The sequence below is a fragment of the Psammomys obesus genome, unplaced genomic scaffold (assembly GCF_907164565.1).
Source record: "Psammomys obesus unplaced genomic scaffold, mPsaObe1.curated_primary_1811, whole genome shotgun sequence".
NCBI classification, from domain to species: domain Eukaryota; kingdom Metazoa; phylum Chordata; class Mammalia; order Rodentia; family Muridae; genus Psammomys; species Psammomys obesus.
In genome coordinates, this window is record NW_026585504.1 from 28004998 (window position 1) to 28027689 (window position 22692).

General features: G+C 43.3%; 1 protein-coding gene across 1 annotated transcript in view; it reads right to left on the reverse strand.

Annotated features, from left to right (window-relative positions):
* Mpped2 (metallophosphoesterase domain containing 2) overlaps nucleotides 1–22692 on the reverse strand; it is a 170159-nt gene that overhangs the window by 68585 nt on the left and 78882 nt on the right. The window contains exon 4 of the mRNA XM_055604164.1: nucleotides 9899–10124. Within this exon, the coding sequence (XP_055460139.1) occupies nucleotides 9899–10124 (226 nt within the window). The remainder of the gene's footprint in view (nucleotides 1–9898; nucleotides 10125–22692) is intronic.

Consider the following 22692-nt stretch of genomic DNA (forward strand, 5'->3'; position numbering starts at 1 on the left):
TTCTCAGGTTCTACCATCACCTGAACAAATGTGCAGAGACATCCAGCACATTCCATTTATAGGTAAAGCAAAGAACGAAATCCCAGGAAAAAGTCTTGTTCCTATGGTGGCACCCAGTAGCAATTATTATTATTATTATTATTATTATTATTATTATTATTATTATTATTATTAATAGTGGTGGTGGTGGTGGTAGTAATAATAGTATCCCCAGCTTCTCATTCACCATATGGAAAGAAAATATTCTAGAGAAATGCCATTTCAAACAGCTTGGGGCTGCTGAGATGGCCCAGCAGGCAAGGGGCCAGCCACTGGGCCAGAGGACTGAGTTCCATTCCTGGACCCACATGATGGGAAAAGAGAATGAACTCCCGGAAGGTTTCCTCTACCTTCACACAAGTCCTCCTCTAGACACAAAATAGCGGAATGCTGTGTGCTCTCTTGAAGCACGGTCACCGTACATTATCCTAGATAATTTTTAAAAAATTTTTTTCACCCCATTATTTCTTTCTTATGTGCAAAACAAAGATGTTCTGATGTCATTCTCAAGAGTATTTGGTTCAGCGTTTGAGTGAGACAGAGGGAATAGAAATCCTCTGGTGATCTTTGTTCTGCTTTATTAACAACTGGGTTATTCTGTTTATTGTGGAAACAGGGCAAAACCAATTCAAAGTGAAAACTTGGTGTGAATCAATAGGCACAGAACTGTCTTCCAAGCTGGTAAGTCTGTGTCTACTGACTAGCCGTACCTCTACACGCCCCAAGAAGCCACCTCATCTCTAGGGCTTTTCACATTAGGACTCCAAACTCTCCAGAAGTTTAATTCCTACAATAAGTAACCTTAAAAAAGCACGATCGACAGGGCATCAAGTTTTCCCTTTGATAGCGGCAGCACGTGGGATGTACGGCCAAGTGGGTGCTGCAGAGTCCCTCACCGTTCTGAGGCCTCCTCTCAGGCTGCCCCCAGACAGGTTACCTCACAGAAGTCACCTCTAGTAACATCCCTGCAAATGAGAGAAGGTCAGATTCAACACTGAATAGGTACTCCTGGGCTTCCTGGTTTGGGTTTGTTTGTTTGCTTGCTTGCTTGTTTTTGATGATTGACCGATAGGTAAGCTCCGCGTCTTTCATCTTATTTTGGGAAAGGTTGCATTTGAGCAAGAAAAACATGGAGTCTGCAGGTCCAGCTTGAAGGGAGAAAACAGCATTAGTTTCTTTACAGGCAATGCCCCTTGAGCCTAAAACCCTCATTCTCCAAGGCTACCTATGTACCAGCTGTTTTAAGCGATACAAAAACACAACAACAACAACAAAACCTACAACTGTACTTAAGTGTCTCAAAACAAACTTGTTTCTTCTTAAATAGTTAATACCAACAAGATAGAAAGAACAAGAGATGACTTACAAACACAAATGCACATGCCCAGCTGGTTTTGCCACCAACACTTTCTGATCAGGTTTTAGGTAAGTATCTGTTATTTTGTACTGGAAAAAAATAAAAGCAAGAAAAATTTCTCTACTGATTCCTGATCCTCAAAGAAAACAGAGGCCGGTGGCTGTCATGGTGGCTCAGCGCATAAGGCACTTGCTGTATAAACCTGAGGGCTGGTGTTCGGGTCTCCAGAAGTGGCTTCACTATTTTCCGGAAGCTGATGTGAGTGATTTAGTGAGCTCTAGATTCATCAGGAGACCTTGCTTTCTTTAATAGAGAACAAAGAAGATGCTAAGTCTCTGCTGTGGACACCCATATGCATGCCCATCCAGGAAGACAAGTGCGCCATACACATGCCCATGGGCACACACGAGCACACACATGCACACACACCATCTACACAGGTGCAAGAACATATGTGTGTGTGTAAATATATGTATATATGATGAGTTAGGAGTTGAACTTTTAATGAAGAAAATAAAAACACCCCTCCCCCCCCACTGTCTGTCTTCAGCTGTCCTCCTTCTAGAACCATGGTTCTGAAAGATGCCTCCCATCACCCCTGAAGCCCTGGGAGGCATGGAGGGAAAATCAGAATTCTGCAGTAAGTTAGCTGCAGAGACCTATACTCCAACCAAGGACCATGCACGGAGAAGACCTAGACCCTCTGCTCAGATGTAGCTTGGCAGCTCAGTGTCCAAGTGGGTTCCCTAGTAAGGTGACCAGGGATTGTCTCTGACATGAACTCAGGGGCTGGCTCTTTGAGCACCTCCCCCTGGTGGGGAGCAGCCTTGCCAGGCCAGAGGAAGACAATGCAGCCAGTCCTGATGAGACCTGATAGGATAGGATTGGCTCAGATAGAAGGGGAGGAGGACCTCCCCTATCAGTGGACTAGCGGAGGTGCCTAGCAGGAGATGGGGGAGGGAGGGTAGGATTGGGAAGAGACAAGGGAGGGGGCTACAGTCAGGATACAAAGTGAATAAATTGTAACAAATAATAAATTAATTAATTAATTAAAAGATAGGTAGAACCCAGAACGTGAATAGAAACAGTATCTAAAGATCAGGGAGGAAAGCAGTCCTCATCAGTTCTTCAGTGGAGCATCAGCTCACTTCTCAGTTTTATGTGTACTCTTCGCACAGAACGTATCCAGGAAATAGGTAAGCAGACTTAGGAAGGAACGAAGCATCAGCTCTTAAACGTTGATTTACTGTAAATTCGTAAGACGTGTTAGCACTACCCCTGCCTTCTGTGGTCTGTCTTGTAAACCCATAATGCCTACAGTATCTAAATTAACCAGTCACTACCACCTACTCCTTCAAACATGGTCTTGGATATTTTTCCACCTAGAAAGAATGTAACTCGGATTCTAACTTAGACTCCTTTCCTGTAATCTGCCCTAATATATGCCAGACACTTCTCTTCTAATGGCCTGCCCCTCTTTTCGATGCAAATGGCATATGTGACTGTTGTTAGTCCCAGTGACTAGGTTTTTATTTTAACACACGATCTTTTCTAGCACTGGAGCAGTCTTCTTCCATCCTGTCTTCAGTTACTGCAGGGCGTTCAGCACGTCTTCCCTGATTTGTGGAGAATTTACACACATTCTGCTAATGCAGAAGCTTGCAGACCTGCCTCTAGTCTCAAGCTGAAACAGCCTCCATGGAACAGTCCACATGAATTTACAGTCACTTTCCAACTTTACCTTTCCTGGGTGAGGACACACTGTTAAGTGTTACTCATACATTGAAAATGATACTCCATTTCAGTGACCTTAAAACTGTTCCACTTGTCTTTATCTAACAGCTATCCATTCACTCTTCCATCATCTATTCATTCTTCCGTGCTTTTGAACCAAATGCAGCCAACATAGAGGGGTTATTTCCTAAATGGATTCCACTTACACAGACCATAAGCAACTTGTCATGCCAGAGGAAGTGGGCAATATTTACCTCTTAAAATTCTCTTCCTTTCTGTCTTCCTGATACACTCATACGCTGTGTGTGTATGTGTGTGTGTGTGTGTGTGTGTATCTTTTTGTCTTGTCTGTCTGATGACCTTACACAGAGATAATCATTTTCTTCTTTTTTTCCTCTTATCTATCTTTATTTTTGTCCATTGAATGCCACTTTCTGAAACACTGCAGAGTTTATGGATTTAATTTTTATTTTTTTATTAAATTTTTATATTAATCACAGGTTATATCCCAGCCATAGGATAATCATTTTCTTAAATGAGATTTCCTATTTACCTCATTTCTGCCTCTTTACCTTAGTATGACCACAAACAAACAAGCAAGCAAACAAAAAAACAAAAATAAGGAGAGTCATTGGAGAACTAAAAACTCACTGTTCAGGGAGGAAAATGATGCTTTACTTATCACTTAATGAGTATCAGGATGTTAACATACACAATCTCTCATTGATTCCATGAAGACTACAAGACTAGTATAAAAGAAAACTATGGGGCCACACAGACTGGGTCTGATTTGAGGGATATCCCGTTCTTTGTAAAGTAAGGATCATAGGGTGAGTTATTAAACTTCTCTAGTGCTTAATTCTCTCGCTTGTTTTTCAAGGTGGAGAGGTAATGGCACATCTATAGGGGCATGGCCAAGTGTAATCACGTGCTATACACATGTGCATGTAGGTTATGCTCCATACATGACAGCTACTGTTTGCATGCCTATCTGTCAGATAAAGTGATGGCTCAGAGAGATTAGATATTATGTTTATCAAAGTCTAGCCTGCACAAGTTTACAGAACTGTCTCCCTCCCTCCTTTGGCAAGTAGATCCGGTAGTACCTGCTTATGTCTAACACAGGAAGCTAAGTGTTCGGGGTACTTCTTCCTCCTGCAAAATTCTATCTAGAAGTGTTAGCCTGAGGAACAGATGTTTTAAGAGAAGATAGAAGCAACAAGGTTGATGGCAAGGATGTGTTCTTAACTATAACACGGCTAAGCCTGTGTTCTACCAAGCTTCTCACGTACTCACAAATGAACCCTTGAGACACTAAGTGACATCATGCTTTGACAGCTCTCTCACAGAGCTGCCTGCAAAAGCAGAGGGCGTCTTCCTGTCAAGCAAATACAGCCCAGCTTTGATTATTTGGACTGTACTGTGAAACACCCGGCATCTTGCAGACCTGCAGGAAGAGGAGGGAAGGGAGTTCTGGGGTGATGCTATGCAGAGGCCATAGGAGCTGAAGGGAAGGAGAGTTGGAAGGGCAACTGGGTCCACTTCACCTTCATCACAGACCATCGGAAGCATTAAAGCAACCCTCATAGTGACCTGGACTGATGTGTGAACACATTTGAGCTACAGGGAAGAGCGCAGAGCAGCAGGCAGGCTGATGTGGGCTGAGACTGTTGTGGGACCTGAATAGCTTACTAAATGGTACAATCTGGGAAAAGCCACCCTACGCTTATAGTTCAGAGGACAGGCTAAGAACTCTCCATCTATCAAATGCCTCAAAAGTAAATGGTAAAGAATCTCTGTGCTCTAACACAAAGAATCCAGCCAGTGGGGATTCAGCCACCAAGCAGACATCTGTGGCTTCTTTGCAATTCCCAGAGGATGTTCAGAGTCCTCCTGGTCGAACTTCCCAACAATTTCAGCTTTGCACTGCCCTTCTGGAACACAGCCTTGAAGAACATTTGTCCTTCCCCTTCCCCTGTTGTTATGGAACCACACTCACCTAGGGATATGCTGAACTCCCTACACTTCCCCGGGAAGGATCCAGACCTGTTCTTGAAGGCTTGGGGCCCAGCTTAGATATTTGTTGTGTTCTGTTCTCTACATTCACAATTCTGTCTGACTTTGTATTGGAAACATTTTTTTGCTTACAACTGCTACCTTGTTTGTGTACTATCTCAGCTACCATCATATTGTCTGTTCACTCATTCATTTACTCATCAGATATGGACTGAGCATTCAGTAGGTCTGCACTGAGCTAGACTGCAGTAAGCACAGAGTACAACGCTGATTGGTCATTGTTATGTTCGTGGAGCTTGAAGCCACATTAGAGTCTCCTTCTATCTACCAGCAGTAACTGTGAATTAGGAGGAGGAGCCTACGAGGAATGGAAGGAGGAGGAAAGAAAGGAGGAGCCTAACAGGAATGGAAGAACACCCAGCTGCCCAGCATGTCAACCTCATTTCCACTGGGTGTGAGCGCTTGAGCCATATACCCAGCCACCCTCACCCCTCTTGCTACTGATGCTCAAGTTGTGGGGAGAGGGAGAGGTTATATGGAATAGGCTTTTGGCCCCTGATCTGTAGTGTGTGTGCAGAGCATCAGTAAAGCAGAAAGACCAAAAATGCGATTCAACATACTGAGATGGAATTTTTTTCTTCTTCAAAACCCCTCCCTCCCTGAAGCATACCTCGCAGAAGACACAAGATCATTCCCCTCTTCTCAACCATCCTATTGCCCCTCTCCATAAACACACTTAATCCCACGAGAGCAGTGTGGCCCGGATTAATGTGAAGCCCTTTTTATAATTAAATGGAAACAGCCATGTTTTCAAAGATAAGGAGGAGCAGACACAGGCTGAGTTGGTGCAGTCTGAGCAGTGGATGGATGTCCTTGCTGAATTATTCCAATTCTGTGTCCAGGTCCTATGTCTCACACTGGCTCTGGGACTTCAGTCACCTTCTGCCCTAACTTGGACTCTGTCCAAAAGCAGTGGTATATAGCATATGACACCTGACAGATTAGTGCTTGAAAGTTGTGGGTCTTATTAACTCCCCTGAGGAATGATGTGATCTTTGAGAACTCTAGGCTGCCCAAATGAGACATCATTTGTACAAGCTCTGGGTGAAACACCACCTTCCAAACGTGAGTCTATCAGTGCTGTCTGCTGATAGCTCAGCCATGTGCAAGCAAATGGTGACCATAGCTGATTCAAACCCTAATGGAGTAGGACAGATGATTCTTAAACCCCCCCCCCCCCCATATCAGGTAAAGGTTCCAACCAGGAGTGGCTGCAGAGGACAAGCTGGTTGGAGCTGCGGGCAGAAAGGTCTGAGTTGGATCCAACATGACAACCTCAGTATAAACTGGCCTTGGAGGCGGTATTTACTGTGCAGATCTGGCTTATCAATGGGAGGTAGGAAGCAAAGCCAATTGGTTTTGCTTTCTCCCTTTTTCAAATAAACAAGGCAGTTGTTAAAACCAGAAGTGAATTTGATCCTGTGTGGCTTTAAGAGCAGTCAGCTGCATTCTGAAACAGGCAATAATGTAAACAGAACCTTGTAACTCTAGACCAGGGCAGAACGGCCATAGGTTTGTGCTTGTGGGCCTGGAGCCAAGCAAAATGAAATGTTAGCCTGGGCCTTTAAACTGAATCACGTAAAAGCAGGGTGCATATTCGATTAACACACACACAGAAACACAGACACACACACACCCAGACACATACACACACACACAGACACACACACACATACACACAATGTTTTTCTGTGCCAGTATCTTTTGGAATTCAAATAAAAGCTGGAATCCCTACAAAGTGTGTGGAACTAATGGTGATTCCAATCTGATCTTAGCACAGACTTTCCTGCTGAACATGGACACACTGAGATTCTTTCCCTTCTTTCCTTCCTTCCTTCTGTCCATCCTTCCCTTCTTCCTTTGCCCAAGTTAATTACAAAGTATGACTGCTAAAATAAAATAAATGAGCCCATTATACCCAAATCCTGTATCTAAGTTCTATCATGAGTTGCCAATTGGTTTTCTAATCCTCTCAGTCAATATCTGCTGTTAATTTGTTTGCTATTTCAAGAACTTGGAGACTGTCAGCAAAACACATGATGCATTACGGAACTTATAATTGGAAATAAAAACATCTGAAGCTTTTCTGACAGGGTGACCATAAAGCACTGTCGCCCTGATCACAGCAAGGCAGCGCCAGCAACCTTGCCGAGATGTGTGCGCAGACAATTATCGATGCCACACAGTAGACTCAACACTTAACTCTGGCTTCAAGAAACACAGAGGAAATTACAGCTAAATGAATGAATGAACTCAACATGTTTATGACGCCAAATGAAGGGAATGGGGTGGGGGGGGGTGTCCCTGCTCATGCTTTCTTTGAAAATGAAGTACACTGAGCCCTCTCGCCCTCTTTTGACAATTTTAGAATTACCAGGCCTGGGCTTGATCTAATTTTCCTGCTGTAGAAGTTAAGGCACTTCCTCCACAGTCACTAAATCTGACAAATTACACCTGTGCCCATTCTAACGTGGAAAATGAGCTCTTTGTTCCTGACCTCTTGGTCAGCTGAGAGACCAAATTCCCAGACACGGCAAAGCCCCACTCATGTTCGTTAAACACCAGGGGAGACTGGTTTTGTGCAAGAGGGGTAAGGTTAGGGTCAGCACAGAACAAGAAAACCACTCCAGTCCGAGTGCTAGGGCTATGGCCGGAGTCTGTATACCTTTGGCAACAGGGCTTGGTGGTCAGTAAGTGTGAGCTTGTTTCTCTCTTTAACACAGAATGTCACTCCCAAAAGAGCAATTGAGGTCAGTAATAGAAGAGTCACTTGATTTTCACAGCCTGTCCTGTGTGAGAGTTAAACTAAAGCCTGCTTGCATTAAAAGGGCCGGCTACAGGTTCAGTCACCAAAAGTATGAAGATGATTTCAAAATTCCACCTCCCCTTTGGTATGAACAGGCAAGCAATTAGTTACCACTACAGCAGCTAATACTGGACAGATTAGAATTCCTCTCTCTAATTGTTCTTTGCCTTTGGGAAAGATGCTGCAGGGGCAGCCAGGAGGCTCATCTTGGAGGCCAAGCTTGAACACTAACCCTCTGAAGCCTGTGAGCTTTCAAAGCTGGAGGCTGGTCCAGCCGCCAGATAACACAACGCCCCCCCCCCCACTTCTGTCTCCCAAAAGGGACAAAAGAAATGATGGCAGAAGTTAAGAAGCATCTCTGAGCGAATTATCAAAGAGCATGCCTGAATGCTTTTCTTTAGGTTCATGGGAGGAGTTGGTGAAGGAGTGTACACAGAACGCAGAAAACTGTGTTCCTGCTGAGTCCTGCCCCCGAGGCCAAGAAGCTCCCCAAAAAACTCATCTACACCTGCCATCTTTCCAAAGAGGTGGTTTTCTTCCAGACTAACACCATGCTTACAACTTCTGCTGTTTGGAACACTACATTTTCTCAGACCCATTGAGCCACGTGCAAATCCTCTTCATTGGAGACATAGTAAGCGGCGTGGCACACATTCCAGTTGCAAAAAAATGCAGGAATGCTGAGATTCCTTGCAAGCTGTTTTCTGTACATAAACTCTGATTAGGCTGTAAACCACGAAACAACAGTATTCTTTCTAGTCTTTAGGAAGCTTCCAGTTGTGTTGTAAACCCACAATGAGGGCAGATGAATTTCTTTTCGGATGTTAAAGCATGCAACTACCATTTTATTTTATCTTCTGGGGAGGGTGACGCTGCAGAGCAAAACCCTGGAGTCTCCTGCATCCTGAGCATGTCTTTTAAAAATCGACTACACTCCAACTTTTAAAACTCAAGAGTCAGAACAATTTCCTTGGTCTGATGGCGCCTGCTTTTGTGAAACCCATGGACGGCAGGATGGAAATCCCGTGGATAAAGATGTTTGTTTAGATTTCTGTTTTTGAATGAAAACCACTAGCAGTACCATCAGTATAGAACTTAGCATTTCTTCTAGAAACTTCACTGGAAAGCATGGAAATCAAAATTAACTAATTTCTATTATTCTGGAATATCTATTGGGAGAGAATGCCAAGTGCTTCAGAGACGGGCTGTGGGCTCAAAATCTAAGGTTCAGCAACACAGAGTAACTTCTTTAAAACCTGGCAATGAAAATCGGCAGAACCAAGATCCAGAGTTTCTCTGTGAGGCCCCTGGGACATGTGCCTGATCCATGTGTCCCAGAGCACAATTCTAGACTCCTAGTACTGTGCTGTCAATCACCACCTCCAAATTGCCTGAGTATCTGTCTCATCTGGGGTTTCTTGAAGGAAGGAGAATCAGGTTTGGGGACTAGAGTTTCAAAAGCTATCTCTACAGAGCTGGTCAGTTCTGATATGGAGAAAGGCTTGAGAGGACTTGCTTTACATGCCAGGCATTTCATGACTGCTTCCGTATAACTGAAAGGAGAACACTCTCATAAAATGTTCAGCATGACTACAACTATGAAGAGCGATAGGGTAGTCTTTCGCAACTTTCTCTAGGCAACACAGACACATGTAGTGCCCCAGTCACATAAAACTACATACATGTCTACTAAAGCTTTCCTCTCGTCCTTGTCACCTAAAGGAGTCTCTTTTATGATCAGCAATACCAGATGATGTGTTTTGTCGGCAATGAACCAATACGTTTCCTTCCAGCCTAGTCATTTTCATATAAGGCAGCTAAGTCCCAAGCATGTTTCCTTGGTTCCCAGCTTGGAAACAGAGAAAACCTGTTGAGTGAGTACTTACCAAGGTGCACCGTATATCCTGAATCCCTTCACAGTTATCTCCGAATCTTGCAAGTAAATACTGTTTGTCAGGAGGGACTGAACATTGTCAAAGTCCTCTGGTTTCAATTTGGACACAGAGGGGAAACGGTAGTAGTCCTGTTTAACGAGGTCTGCCATGAATTCCTTATCGAATGTCAGTTCATGATTCCCAGCAATCACAATTTTATATTCATATGGCAGGTTTCCTGTAATAACAAGAAGGGTGGGGGAGGCACCAATTAGCACATTCACTTTCCATCACGAAATACAACAGCCAAGACTATGGTCAGCAGACAGTTCATCCCAATGAAGTGCTCACACATTTTTTTCTATTTCCATGTAAACCAAAATTTATGCCTACTCTGTTCTGCTACCAAAAATGACAATCATCTGGAGATAGAAAGCTATCCTATCCTGAAATAAACAGCTGGTAAGAAAGCATCAAGCTCTCCAGCTCTCTCTCTTTCTCTTGATTTTACACACCCACCATGATGACTCTACACACAACTATCCAGCTTTTGTTTTGTTTAAAGACTGACCATGATCCTAAAGGGAAGGCTTGGACTCAGTCTAGTTCTTAGAAAAAAAAAAGACAACCAAGTATTTTTAACAGCATGCATAAACGCTAGATTTTTAATACACCCTTCAAACAAAAGATGTGGTTCACCCAAGCATTCTCCAGTGCATCCAGATGAGGAACCTATAATGCTATACTGCAAGTCTAATTTTACATTTACCTTTTGGTTTCTGAGTAAACAGAATATTATTAAGGGGCCGTGATTGGAAGGCCAAATTTCCTCCCATTGGGATGGGAGAAGAAACTGTAAAGCTTAACCCCCCTTTAATATTTATGCTATGGAAATGTGAGTTCTCGGTGTGTGCTCTTTATGCAAAAGTTTCCCGATCGAAATGAGATAATTCTGGGAAGAAGAATGAAAGCTATAAAGGAAAACCCAAACACCAGACTTCTGCATAGATTTATAATGTTTGAATAAAGTACAGGTCATACATATTAATAACTCACTGTGATGTTATAAGAACCAAAATTCCAAGGGGAGATAGAACCAAGCAGCCATCTCCATCCTGAGATTAATGCCTTTTTTTCTGCTCTGTCGCTACCCATCCCTCAAAACTCGCCACAGAGCTGTTGCTCATTTTATTTTATTTTGGAGGGAAAAAGGGTGGGATGGTGGCACATATAATTCCACCTTGCTGAGACTTCTGGGTCCAGTGCAAAATTAATGTTGCCTGCTATTCTGGGAAGAATTAAGGTTACCCTGAGCAGGAAATGGAATACTCTTGTAAGAATTGATCCTTACCAGCAAGCCAGAGCTGATGATTTAATTAAGGAAGCTTGGTGAAAAAGAGATTTTTTTGTTTTGTTTTTTTTTTTTTGTTTTCGAGTAGTAGCAACTTCTGCCATTGGCACCTGGATTTCAGCAGAGCATTCTGTAAAGAGTCCCTGCCATGCCAGCAGCCGGAAGCACAAGCGGCCGCTGACACAAGTATTTTCTAAGACAGCGGTGACGTTTTATAACATTACAAGCTCTTGATTTTCAGTCTCTAAGGGTCACAGAATTACATATATAGCATGTGCTGTAATGGAGAAGCCAGAGGAAAGGATGAAGACAGTGATAGAGTGATAGAGACACTCTACAGAGTGCAGCAGTGAGAAACACTGAGGCCAGGAGTCGAGGGATACCTAATGACCCACACACGCTGCTGTGTGATACACCTCTGGCCTCGGTCATTGGCAGAGTTGTGCAGGAGACTGCAGTGGAAGCAGGAAGCCGTTCTCTGAGGCATGCTTACACAAGTCGGGGAATTAGGAGCATGATGTGTGATGCCTTAGAATGGGGCTGCTATTTCGCACAATTCCTGCGCTTGAAGCGCAGATGAAAGACGGATTAACAAGGCCTCAAATTCCCAGCACTGTTTGTGCTGAAATTGGTGAGGCCCCACAACTCTGCTGTCACAGCCCTGCGGTTAGATAATGCACCCACAGATTCACTGGGGTTCCTCAAGTCTGAACAGGCTAAAAATGTTTTCCAGAGCTGCAGTCTGTGCTGAGGCAGATCCTGCCTGAGTGGGCCTTAGCTACTGGTTCACACCACACCAAGGCCATCTATCTCCTCTGTTGGGGATGACGGGCTCACTAGAAACTCATTTAGCAGATGCCACTGCTTTTGCAAGACACACTGGATTCCCAGTCTGTCCTCATTTTAGATTTTTGGTTCAGAACAGTTGAGACTGAGATGTTGGGGAAAAAAAAAGTGCTCCCCCCTCCCACTCCCTTCATCTGTTCAAAGCAAACAAACAAGAAATAAAAGGTGAAACTTCCTCGAAGTAAATCCTCCTCAGGAAAGCAAGTGTCCTCGGTGTCTTTTTAAAATCAGATTTCGGAGACTCCGCTAGAGAAGGAGCCACCAAAATGAACAGCCGCCAGAGCGGTGATGGTATTTACACGCCGCCAACGGACTCATCTCACTCCGAGAATCCAATAGCAGTTTCCAAGTTCCGCCCTGGGTTACCTATGTTATGAGATTGTCTGACAGATTTTCTTTTTTGCTGAGGTGACCTTTCATCTATAATCTGCCAACCTTTCTGTTTTATATGAAAAGTGTAAGCAGGGCGGCTGACAAATCTCCTGTTACTTGATGGCATTTTCTTTTTTTCTTTTTTTTTTTTTTTTTTTTTCCCACAAGACTAGATTAATTTGGAAGGCTCAGCAGTCAAGCCTCAAGCTTCTTGGTATTCAAATAGCATCACTTTCAAATTGTCAGACAAAGGTGGCTGCCTTTATCCATTTCATTCAGATCAGGCCATCTAGGCCAACCCACTTGAATAAAAAGCGAGGCCATATTCTGCTTCCCTAACGCCGGAGAAATCCCTGCTCTGTGGGACCCGGAGAACTCCTGGAATTAGACGGCGTGTCCTGGGAACCACAGACAGGATTACTGTAGGCAGAATGAAGAGGACTCCTCGATAAAATGTTAAGCAGTTTGTATATTATTTTAATGCAGAGTTGGAGAGCTAGTGTAAATGTGGTTTGTAGCATTATTTTCATATATATGTAACAAAGTTTATATAATATACACATATATGTATAAATATGTATGTATGTATATATACACATAACATATGCCTATATGTTACTGTCAGAACACTTTTGAATAAACAACAGTACAGGTCAGTTACATGCACAGCAACAATGCCAAAATGTTAGCAAATGAATGAATGAAATATGGGAGCCCAGCCATCAATTCATGGGACAGCTGAAGATTCTGAGTGGGTCGATAGGCCATCAGAGACAGTATGTTGTGTCCCATTATAGAGACCCACGGGGTGAGTGCGTTAGCTCAGGCCTGTACATTCCGGCACAGTTCTAGACCAAGCTGCGCTACAGAGTGAGACTCTGTCCTCCGAAAAGAAACGGATAGTGATGATGCGAAGTCCAGCTGCCACTCACGGCCACTGCACTGCTAGCAAACACCTCCAAAGCAGACACCATACATTTTTCGGGGTTTCTCTTCAATCTCAAGATTGCCAAGCACAGAGACAAAGGAGGGCAAAGGGCCTCTTTCCATCTTAGTCTTCACTCTTCCATTATTCCATCCAGGTAACAACTTGTATTTCTAAAAACTGGACTGTTCTTATTTATTTATTTATTTATTTATTTATTTATTTATTTATTTATTGGCTTTTTGAGACAGGTTTTCTGTGTGTGTGTGTGTGTGTGTGTGTGTGTGTGTGTGTGTGTGTGTGTGTGTGTAGCCCTGGATATCCTGGAACTGACTTTGTAGACCAGGCTGGCCCCAAACTCAGAAATCCACCTGCCTCTGCCTCCTGAGTGCTGCCCCGCATGCCCACCAACAACTAGACTCTTAATTTCCCATGTCTACAAACACCTTGTTTCAGTCTTCAAATATCTTCTCTCTTGGGCATCAGTTCTTTATTCTTGGAATCTTTTGTTGTGAGTGTATATTTACCTGTCCCAATGAAGTAAGATTAAGTGACCATTGGCATGTAAACAGGTATGTCTGCTGTGCACATAGTCCTCTGAATCAAGGTGCTTTATCATTTTGCTTTGAAACTTCTGGAAGGAGTCCAGACAAGATAAATTCAAACTACAGGCACGCTCCAGTTAGCTCTTACCTGAATTTTACTTTTAAAAGATGAACTAACATTAAAAAGCAGGCAGTATCACACACACACACACGCACACACACACACACACACACACACGCACACACACATCATTTCAGGGCTTCCCATACTCTCTTGGAAAATCAAAAAATCCAGCAATGCTCGCAAATTCTACTGAGTTTCTTGTGCTTGCTGTTGCCTCTGCTTGGCCCACGCTGGCTTTGCTGATGGGCCTCTATAGTCTTATACAGAGTAACACACAACTCAAGGCAATCTGGCATCTGGCTTCTGTTTTTATTATCTTCCAAAAGCTTTCCTGGAACATCACTAATAACTGCCTGAGGGACAAAGAAAAGCTTCTTAGTTCTTACCTGGGCTGGTGTGACCACAGTGACGTAACTATCACTACAAATGTCCACACTCTTGGTTGCTGATGCTGTGCTCTCCAGGTTCCCTTCTCTCCTGTCTAGTGTCACCTCTTTCTTCTTCCTCAGGTGTCTTTTCATCCTGTCCCACTCTATGACATCCTCCGTCACCCTCCTTATGTCTTCAGATATTATGTAGTGCTGTCCTGCCCTGTTTTTCTTTTTAATTTATTTATTTTTATTTTACGCACAGCGGTTGGTGTTTTGCCTGCATGTATGTCTGTGGGTGTCAAATCTTGGCCCTACAGACAGTTGTGAGCTGTCACATGGGCACTGGGAATTGAACCCGGGTTCTCTGGAAGAGCAGTCAGTGGTCTTCAGCACTGAGCCATCTCTTCAGCCCCCTTGCCATATTTTTCAAATTTCTATTCTTAAGACTCAAATTTAAACCAGTACCTGGGCTGCAGAGGAGCATACGGTTAAGAGTGAGAACTGATAGACTAAGATCAGAAAGAAGGAGAGGAGGACCTCCCCTATCAGTAGACTTGGGGAGGGGCATGCATGCAGAAAGGGGAGGGAGGGTGGGATGGAAAGGGGAGGAGAGAGGGGCTTATGGGGGGATACAAAATGAATAAAGTGTAATTAATAAAAGTTAAATAAAAATTTAAAAAAAGGTGGGAGCTCCGCAGGCCCTACCGTGTATTAGCTATGTGACAGATGCCCTCTGTTCTCAGGTTGATGATGGTGACAGCAGCACAATTTAAAGCTTCAGAAGCACAAGCATGCCAGAGTAAACATGGCCGCTACTGGCACTCCTGTTTTCAGTGTTGCTTTTGAGGTGTGACTCACCTCCCTTTTGACTTAAGGCATGGACGGTGGCTATGGCTCCTTGTTTGACTCAAAGAACTCAGTCCAAGACTTCCTGGTAAGTAAGCCATTCATATTTGCTAAGTGATACAATAAATGAGCTTCTTCAAGGATTGGCAGAAGCTTCTTAGACTCCAGGAGCTAAGCTTGACATTCTAGGCTGTGTGACTCAGTGTCGCATTTTCTTCCACGTTTAAGTTTTCATCAAGCGTCCTATTTTGTGACTTCAACATCTAGCCTAGCCAGCCAAGTTTTAGTGCGTGCCTTTTAAACTCTACTTTCTTCAAATAAAAGTAGGAAGATGTAACAACATGACCCATAAGCTTCTGTGGGATTAAATGGAATCCTAAACAATTTCTGGCACTCTATTAATTCAGCAGACGTTAGCTGTGCTGTCACTGCTGCCAGAGACTACCCCTCCCAACTGCCATCCAAGAAGCCGTCACTCCATCCACAGATCAGATCACTTCCTGATGCCACACACAATATATTATTCTCAAAGAATCACAATAGAAGATGGAAAAGAAACCTCTAAAAACCATGGCAGAGTCTGGAGACAATCCAATATACCCTTAAGTAATATGACTGTTATTAGAACAGTCATCCTGATCTCAGGATGAAGAGAGGAAGCGGGGAAGACTTGAGCTTGCACCCAGTGCTAAGGCAGACCTTCCCTATCGGCCATACTAACCTTGCCCTAACACATCACTTCCTTGCTCCTCTTGTCCAGGAGCCCATCTCTTCACCTTTCATTCACAAAGGAGTAATATGGAGTATATGCAGATTACATTCCTCTTACCAGCTTTTACTCCCTGGAAATGTCTCTAATTTCCTTCTAGAGCCTGGTGAGTGCATTTTCTATGTGCATATCACAAAGAACGAAGAACCTGCAACATCCAGTGCAGGTGACCACCTTTAGCTGCGTGCACTTTGGATGGAAGTCCTCACTGTAAAGTAAACAAAGGGATACTACTGTCCCTGCTCACAGTATCGTGGACTCAAGTGGCTCCAACTGATCACAGCACAGAGGCAGGTGACTATGTCAAGGTGGCCTGGCCTACTGGCTTGAGATCTCTCTCCCTGAGCTAGAACAAGAAGCGGGAGAAAGCACAGGGCTGAGGAGAGGGACTTGGCCCAGGATCACCGGAGCATCTCTGTGCTCTTTGAACTGCAATATAAAGAAAGACTACCTGCACAGATGTAGCCCATGGCAGGTCAGTGTCCAAGTGGGTTACATAGTAATGGGAAGAGGGACTGCCTCTGACATAATCTGATTGGCCTGCTCGTTGATCACCTCCCCCTGAGGGGGGAGCAGCCTTACCAGGCCACAGTAGAGGACAATGCAGCCACTTTTGATGAGAACTGATAGACTAAGATCAGAAAGGAGAGGAGAACCTCCTCTATCAGTGGACTTGGGGAGTGGCATGCATGCAGAAAGGGGAGGAAGGGTGGGATCGGGAGGGGAGGAGGGAGGGGCTTATGGGGGATACAAAATGAATAAAGTGTAATTAATAAAAAAAATAAATAAATAAATAAATAAATAAATAAATAAATAAATAAATAAAATGTAATTACAAAAAAAAAAGAGCTATTTAACATTTTAAAAATCAGGAACAAAATTCACCCAACTCCACTTTATGGATACAGAAACCCAGTACCAGATAGAAGCTCCTGTTTGCCACACAGTTACTGCCTACACTGGGACTAGAATCTAGATCATCCCTCCGTAGTTAAAATTTTAGCATAAGAAACCCAATTTGTTAGAACCTGATCTACGCCTGCCTGAGGTTCCCCTGCCAGTGACTTCCTGTGCCGAGTTCCGGTGATCTTTTCTCCAGTTCCAAACTCTATGCTTCCTTTCATTTATAACACGTACCAGAATTCTCCATCCTACATGTTTCTTTAGCTATGTCATGGGCTGCTTCTGCATGAGCCACAAGGGCCAATGTCAGCCTAGTGCTATGACAACACATACCTTGGTTCCTTTTAAGACATTCTCTAAATTCTACTGCAGCTGTTGCCTGCTATCTCCCAGGAGAATGTGGGGTCTCCTCCAGGAAGGGGAGGTCAGCTTGGTGTGAGGCCCCAGAATTTTGAACTTTACTGGCTATATTACAAGAAATACGGCAAAGCTTAGACAAGAGAAAGGAAAGCTGAGGTAATAAACCCAAACACCTAGAGGAGCTAGAGAGGAACGAGAAAATGCTGTGAACTGAAGTAGCTGGGAAAGTGATGGAGAGTAGTCAGAAATTGGGTAGTGGTGCGTCATTTTTACATGATCATATATACAAGTGTTGTTCTGGATAAATAAGATTCCCAGAATAGTTTGCTCCACTCCTTCAATAAAAATTAATGTGCCTCAAAATTAAGTATCATATAACTGCAGCCCATTTTTTTTTTATGCTATAAATCATTGTAGAAGGTATTCCAACAATTTGCTTTTCCAGGGCATCTGCCTTCCACATGGGCTCGCCTGACACTTTTCATTCCTCCTGAGTAGGGATTATGGGAAATGGGACGACCAAAATGGCTCATTAGTTTGTGGCTAATGACAAAACCACCTTCCCCATGGCCTATATTTTAAATCAAGAAACTAGTAAATAAGGCTAATTGATTGTGATCTCTTATTTTCGTCTGCTGAAGCTATGGGAAAACCCAGCCACACAGCGCAAGAAGAAAGCATCCAAAGCCAGCGTGGCTCTCTAATTTTCCTCTGTAAAAGAAAGCCTAGTTCAGAAGCACAATTTAAGACAGTTCCTATGTATACTCCTCTCCACTCTCCTAAATTAGAGATTTTGAAACCGTGTGAAGAAAACAAGGTTATGTGTGTCATAAGACTGCCTGTCAGTGAAGCTCACTCTGTAGCAAGAAGAGAACAAATAGAAAGGTGAGGTCAGAACAGGAGAACACGCGAGGGCTCCCAGGTCCTCAGGAAAATCAGATTCATTGCACAGCCGTCAGGCTCACCTGCCCTTCTAATGTGCCCGATAGCAGCTTCCCTCTGGAGGACCACAAAGAGCCCAGCTAATAAGAAATGCACTATGGTTATCATCAGGTCATTTCTAAACAAAAGAAGAGATACTGATAGGCTGCAACTCAGGAATTCACATTCCTGAGACCTTCAGCGGTCCTGCAGCAGCGGCTGGGGATGTGTTAGAACACCAGTCCAACACACCGGCGGTGTAAGGGGACCCTGGGACACTGCCACTTAACATTATTATCATATTTTTAATATTGTGATTCCAGGAGGACCGCAGAAAATGTTCAAGGTCCTGAAGAGTATTCTGCTGAGGAATGATTAAGAAAAACTCAAGCCAGAAAACTGACCAAGCAGAAAATTCTGCAAGAGGATGAAAGGAGAAAAAAAAAAAATAACCCAGTGGCTAGGAGGACAGAAGAAATGAGGCTCAGGGGTGCCTGAGGAGACCTTGTTCATTCCTCACTTGGTGATTTCAGGGTGAGGACTGCAAAGAAGGCTAAGACCAGCCTGACGCAAGAAGGGATCTCTATTAGCTTCAAGGAGGCAGAGGCCACCAATTTTGGTGGAACCTCCTGTGCCTAGGAAAGACTTCGGCACTTGTTTGACCACTGCCTACGCATGACGTGAATGCACAGACCTCTAGGAATCCCGCTTGGCTCCACATTTGCACTCACTTGTCTCAGCTACAAAACCACCAGAAACATTCAGTCAGGGCAAGCTCTGTCTCTGACCTCAGTCTGTCCCCCATCAGGCTCCATTAATTTCCACAAGTCCTGACAGCTCTCACGTTAATACTCACACTTGCTGATGGAGCCACACAGCAGGTTCACACTGCTACCTTCTCCTCTGAAACTCATGCATTAGGGTTTCTTCCATGCTTGCAATGGGAAACCAAGTCTAAGAAATATTAAACACAGAAAACTAGATTACAATAATGTCAGGGCTGAGCCAGAATCCCAGGAGAATGGAGGAGTGCTGAGTGAAAGCCTGACCGTCCACTGCAGGAGTTATGGGGAGCATACAGAGACAGCAGAGAAGCTCCCTCATCTTCTTCAGCCCCCTTCATAGTGAGGCTGCTAAGGTACCAGAGACACCACAAGCATTGTTCTACACAAAGACAAAAGTCTACCCCATCGCCCTACTGCCCCAAGGTGCTCCCTTGAACTGGCTGGTCAACAGTGATGAGTTATGAGTTCACCAATGATGAGGGACGTAACTGCGAAGTGCAAAACCTTGAGAGTGCAGCCATTAGTGCTCACTGTTTTTAGAGACTGAAGACACCTTAGAGATTGTTGTTGTCCCCCAAAAACTTCTTGTTTATGTGCATTCCTGTCTCAACCACAACTTTGCTATATTCTCTCTCTCTTTCTCCATCTCCATACTTGTATTTGCAGACACCATGAGGCAGTAAACACAAAGACTGACACCTCCTTGCGTTCAAATAAACACCATCTCTAACACAGCACACTGTGTGGTACATATGAAGATACTGTGGTACCTGTCTGTGTTGCTAGCTCTCTGACTGAAGATCATTCCTTCATATAAGCACTATTTGTCTGGACAGCAGCAGTCAAGGGCAGTGGATTCCACTGTTTATTTTTTCTCCAGCCTTTTTCTTACAGACAGGGGGGTCTTGGCTTGTTTAGAACAATTTAGAGGAACATGCACCAAATTTGAACTGAACGGACTACCCTCTAAAGACTCTCCAATCTATCCCCATCGGCTACAAAAAGGTGGATTCAAATGAGGGTTTTGTGAGACAGCCCCAAGACAAGTCGGTAAAGATACGGATGCACAAAAGGTAGCGGCCACCCTTGTGATTCCGCGCCATGTTTCCTTTTGCGTTGTGACTTCATTTGGGGATAAGCAGTCAGTCCCATGCTTCCTTCCTAGCCCTTTAAGACAGTGCTCAGTAAAATTTCTCTATTAACATAAAAGTGCCTATGACAAGACTCTATGATGAGCTGATGACTATGCTGGTTCTTTTGCCCCCCACAAAGCCTTTCAAAAGCCACAGAGAGGAAGGTGTTCCTCCCAGCGATGATTATAAAGTAAGTGGCAATTATTCTACTGAATAATTACGGGAACAAATGCAAATCCCGTGTGTTTGCATTTTACATCATTAAGCATGGTGAAGACCAAATTAAATAAAAATAACACAAGGCGTAAAGGCCATATCTTTTAAGAGAAATAACTATTTTAGAGGCTTTTAAAATTCCCTCCTCCTTAACCTTGCAAATAGAAATTTTAAAAAATCCTTTGAAATCACTGCTGTTCTTGTGTGTGCAAATAACACCGGGTCCCATGAATGCGGGGTTTCAACATGCAAGGTTGAGAGAGGCTGAGCTGCAGAAGTCAGAGTGGAGGGCTGACAGTAGAAATAAAATCTGTGCCTTAACAGCACCATTGGGGCTAGATGAAAATGGTCTTCTAGAACTTGATTACAACTAAATTGAAAAAGAACATATTTGGCTAATATTACATTAGACTAAAATATAGAAATGAACCCTAATACTCTCGAAATCTAATAAGAAAAGGCCATCTCAATTTCCAAACTTTCAAAGTGTCTTCTTTAAATGCATCACAGATCAATTTACATGGTATTTTTGCCAATAAGCAAAACCAAATCACAGGTTGCAATTGGCTTATATTGGAAAGTGTGAGAGCAAATGCTAGAAAATGCAATTACGGAAAACAAACTCCATTTTCTCCCCTCTAAAGGGAATTTCGGGGAATATTTTATTGCCATCAAATAATATTTCTGAAGGCATCAATACACAATTCTATTTTCTTTTCTGAGTCCCCACACCCTGTAAATCTAATCCACTCTGCAGAGTATCTTGAAATTTAGAGAGAGGCCTACGAAGGGGGATATTACCTCGCACACACATCCTATGTCAATTTTAATAATTTGCACCCTGGACAGGAAGCTGCATTGAGTAAAATTTAGGATCCAATAAAATTGACTTTTCCCCTTTTATAACTCAAAATTGTAATGAAGCACTGCAAGGATAAAATTCACAAGGAAACCTCAAAGGGGATGTTACTGTGATCAATGGTGACAGTGATAAGATAGGGAAGACAGAGGTGGCGGCTTATTTCCTCTTCCAGGGTTTCTCTGCCTCATCTCTCAACTGGCACCAATTTCTTACAACTAGGAACTGCACACGATCACAGTGACTAAAAAGACTTCTGCAGGTGAACTCTAGTTCCATCGGCATACAGTTCCGAGGGCTTCCTTAGAGCGCATTCTCTGCGCTCTGATGCCACAGTTCCCTTCCAAAATTGCACAATGCGTACCCTTCAGCAGTCAAGTATTTCTAGAAAAGTCTGTCATGTCTCCTGAGACCTGGTCTTTCTGAAAGTGGAGTCTGTAGGTCTCTGTCAGGTCCCTCCCTGTCTTCTTTTGTTCTCATTGTTTTCTTGGGTCTTGAGGACCTAGCTCCCAGCGGCGTAAGTGACAGCTATAGAAATACGCTCACACTTTGCCTTCTGGAACCCAGACTTTGTCATAGTAGGGTGCATAAGATACAGGTTGTTCTTTAAAGCACTTCTTTAAATAATTCACAGTATTTTAAGGAATGTAGGTCCTGGGGTGTCTGCAGTCTTTGAGCTTTGTTCCCAACGGTCCAGTCAAATGAACACAAAGCAGAGTGGCCCTTGTTCTGCCAGGGCATTTAAAGGGAAGTGAATACACACTGCCTTTGCCTTGAACTGTTCCTCACAATGCACTGTGTGTCTTTTATCATATGCGCCCATACCCTCTTCTTGCATACTCTCTTTGGACAGTACGAAAATCTCCCAGATTTCAGCTGGGATGTATTGATGTATTGTGAATTGATGCCAGATTTCTGTGATGGTCCAAACTGTCCCTCCTAAATCCACAGGAGGAGGCTTTCACCCTGAGTACCTCAACGTATTACAAGGACTTTAAAGCAGACATTGCAAGGGGCCTGCATCCTTAGAGGAATTGGATGTAAAGGCACCAGGAGTGCAAACACAGCCGGGGAAGGCTGGAGACACAGCAAGTAGCAGCCATCTCTTGAACTCTGAACTCAAGGGCTTTCAGCTCAAAGAATAACAATTTCTCTACAGAAGCTCACTCCCTCCTCCTCACTATGGACTTCCAGGTTTTTGCATCCCCGGAAGGTTTCAATAATTATCTGTCAAATGAATGAATAAGTAAATAATAGTGAATCTATCTTGGCTAGGAATCACCTGGATATATATGTAACAAGTTTGTACCTCAATTTTGTATTTAATATGGCCTTAAAGTTTTTAAAATCCTACATAAATTTTACTTCAGAATGCCACCAATTATATTATATTATTTATATTATATTATATTATTTATATTATATTATATTATTTATATTATATTATATTATATTATATTATATTATATTATATTATATT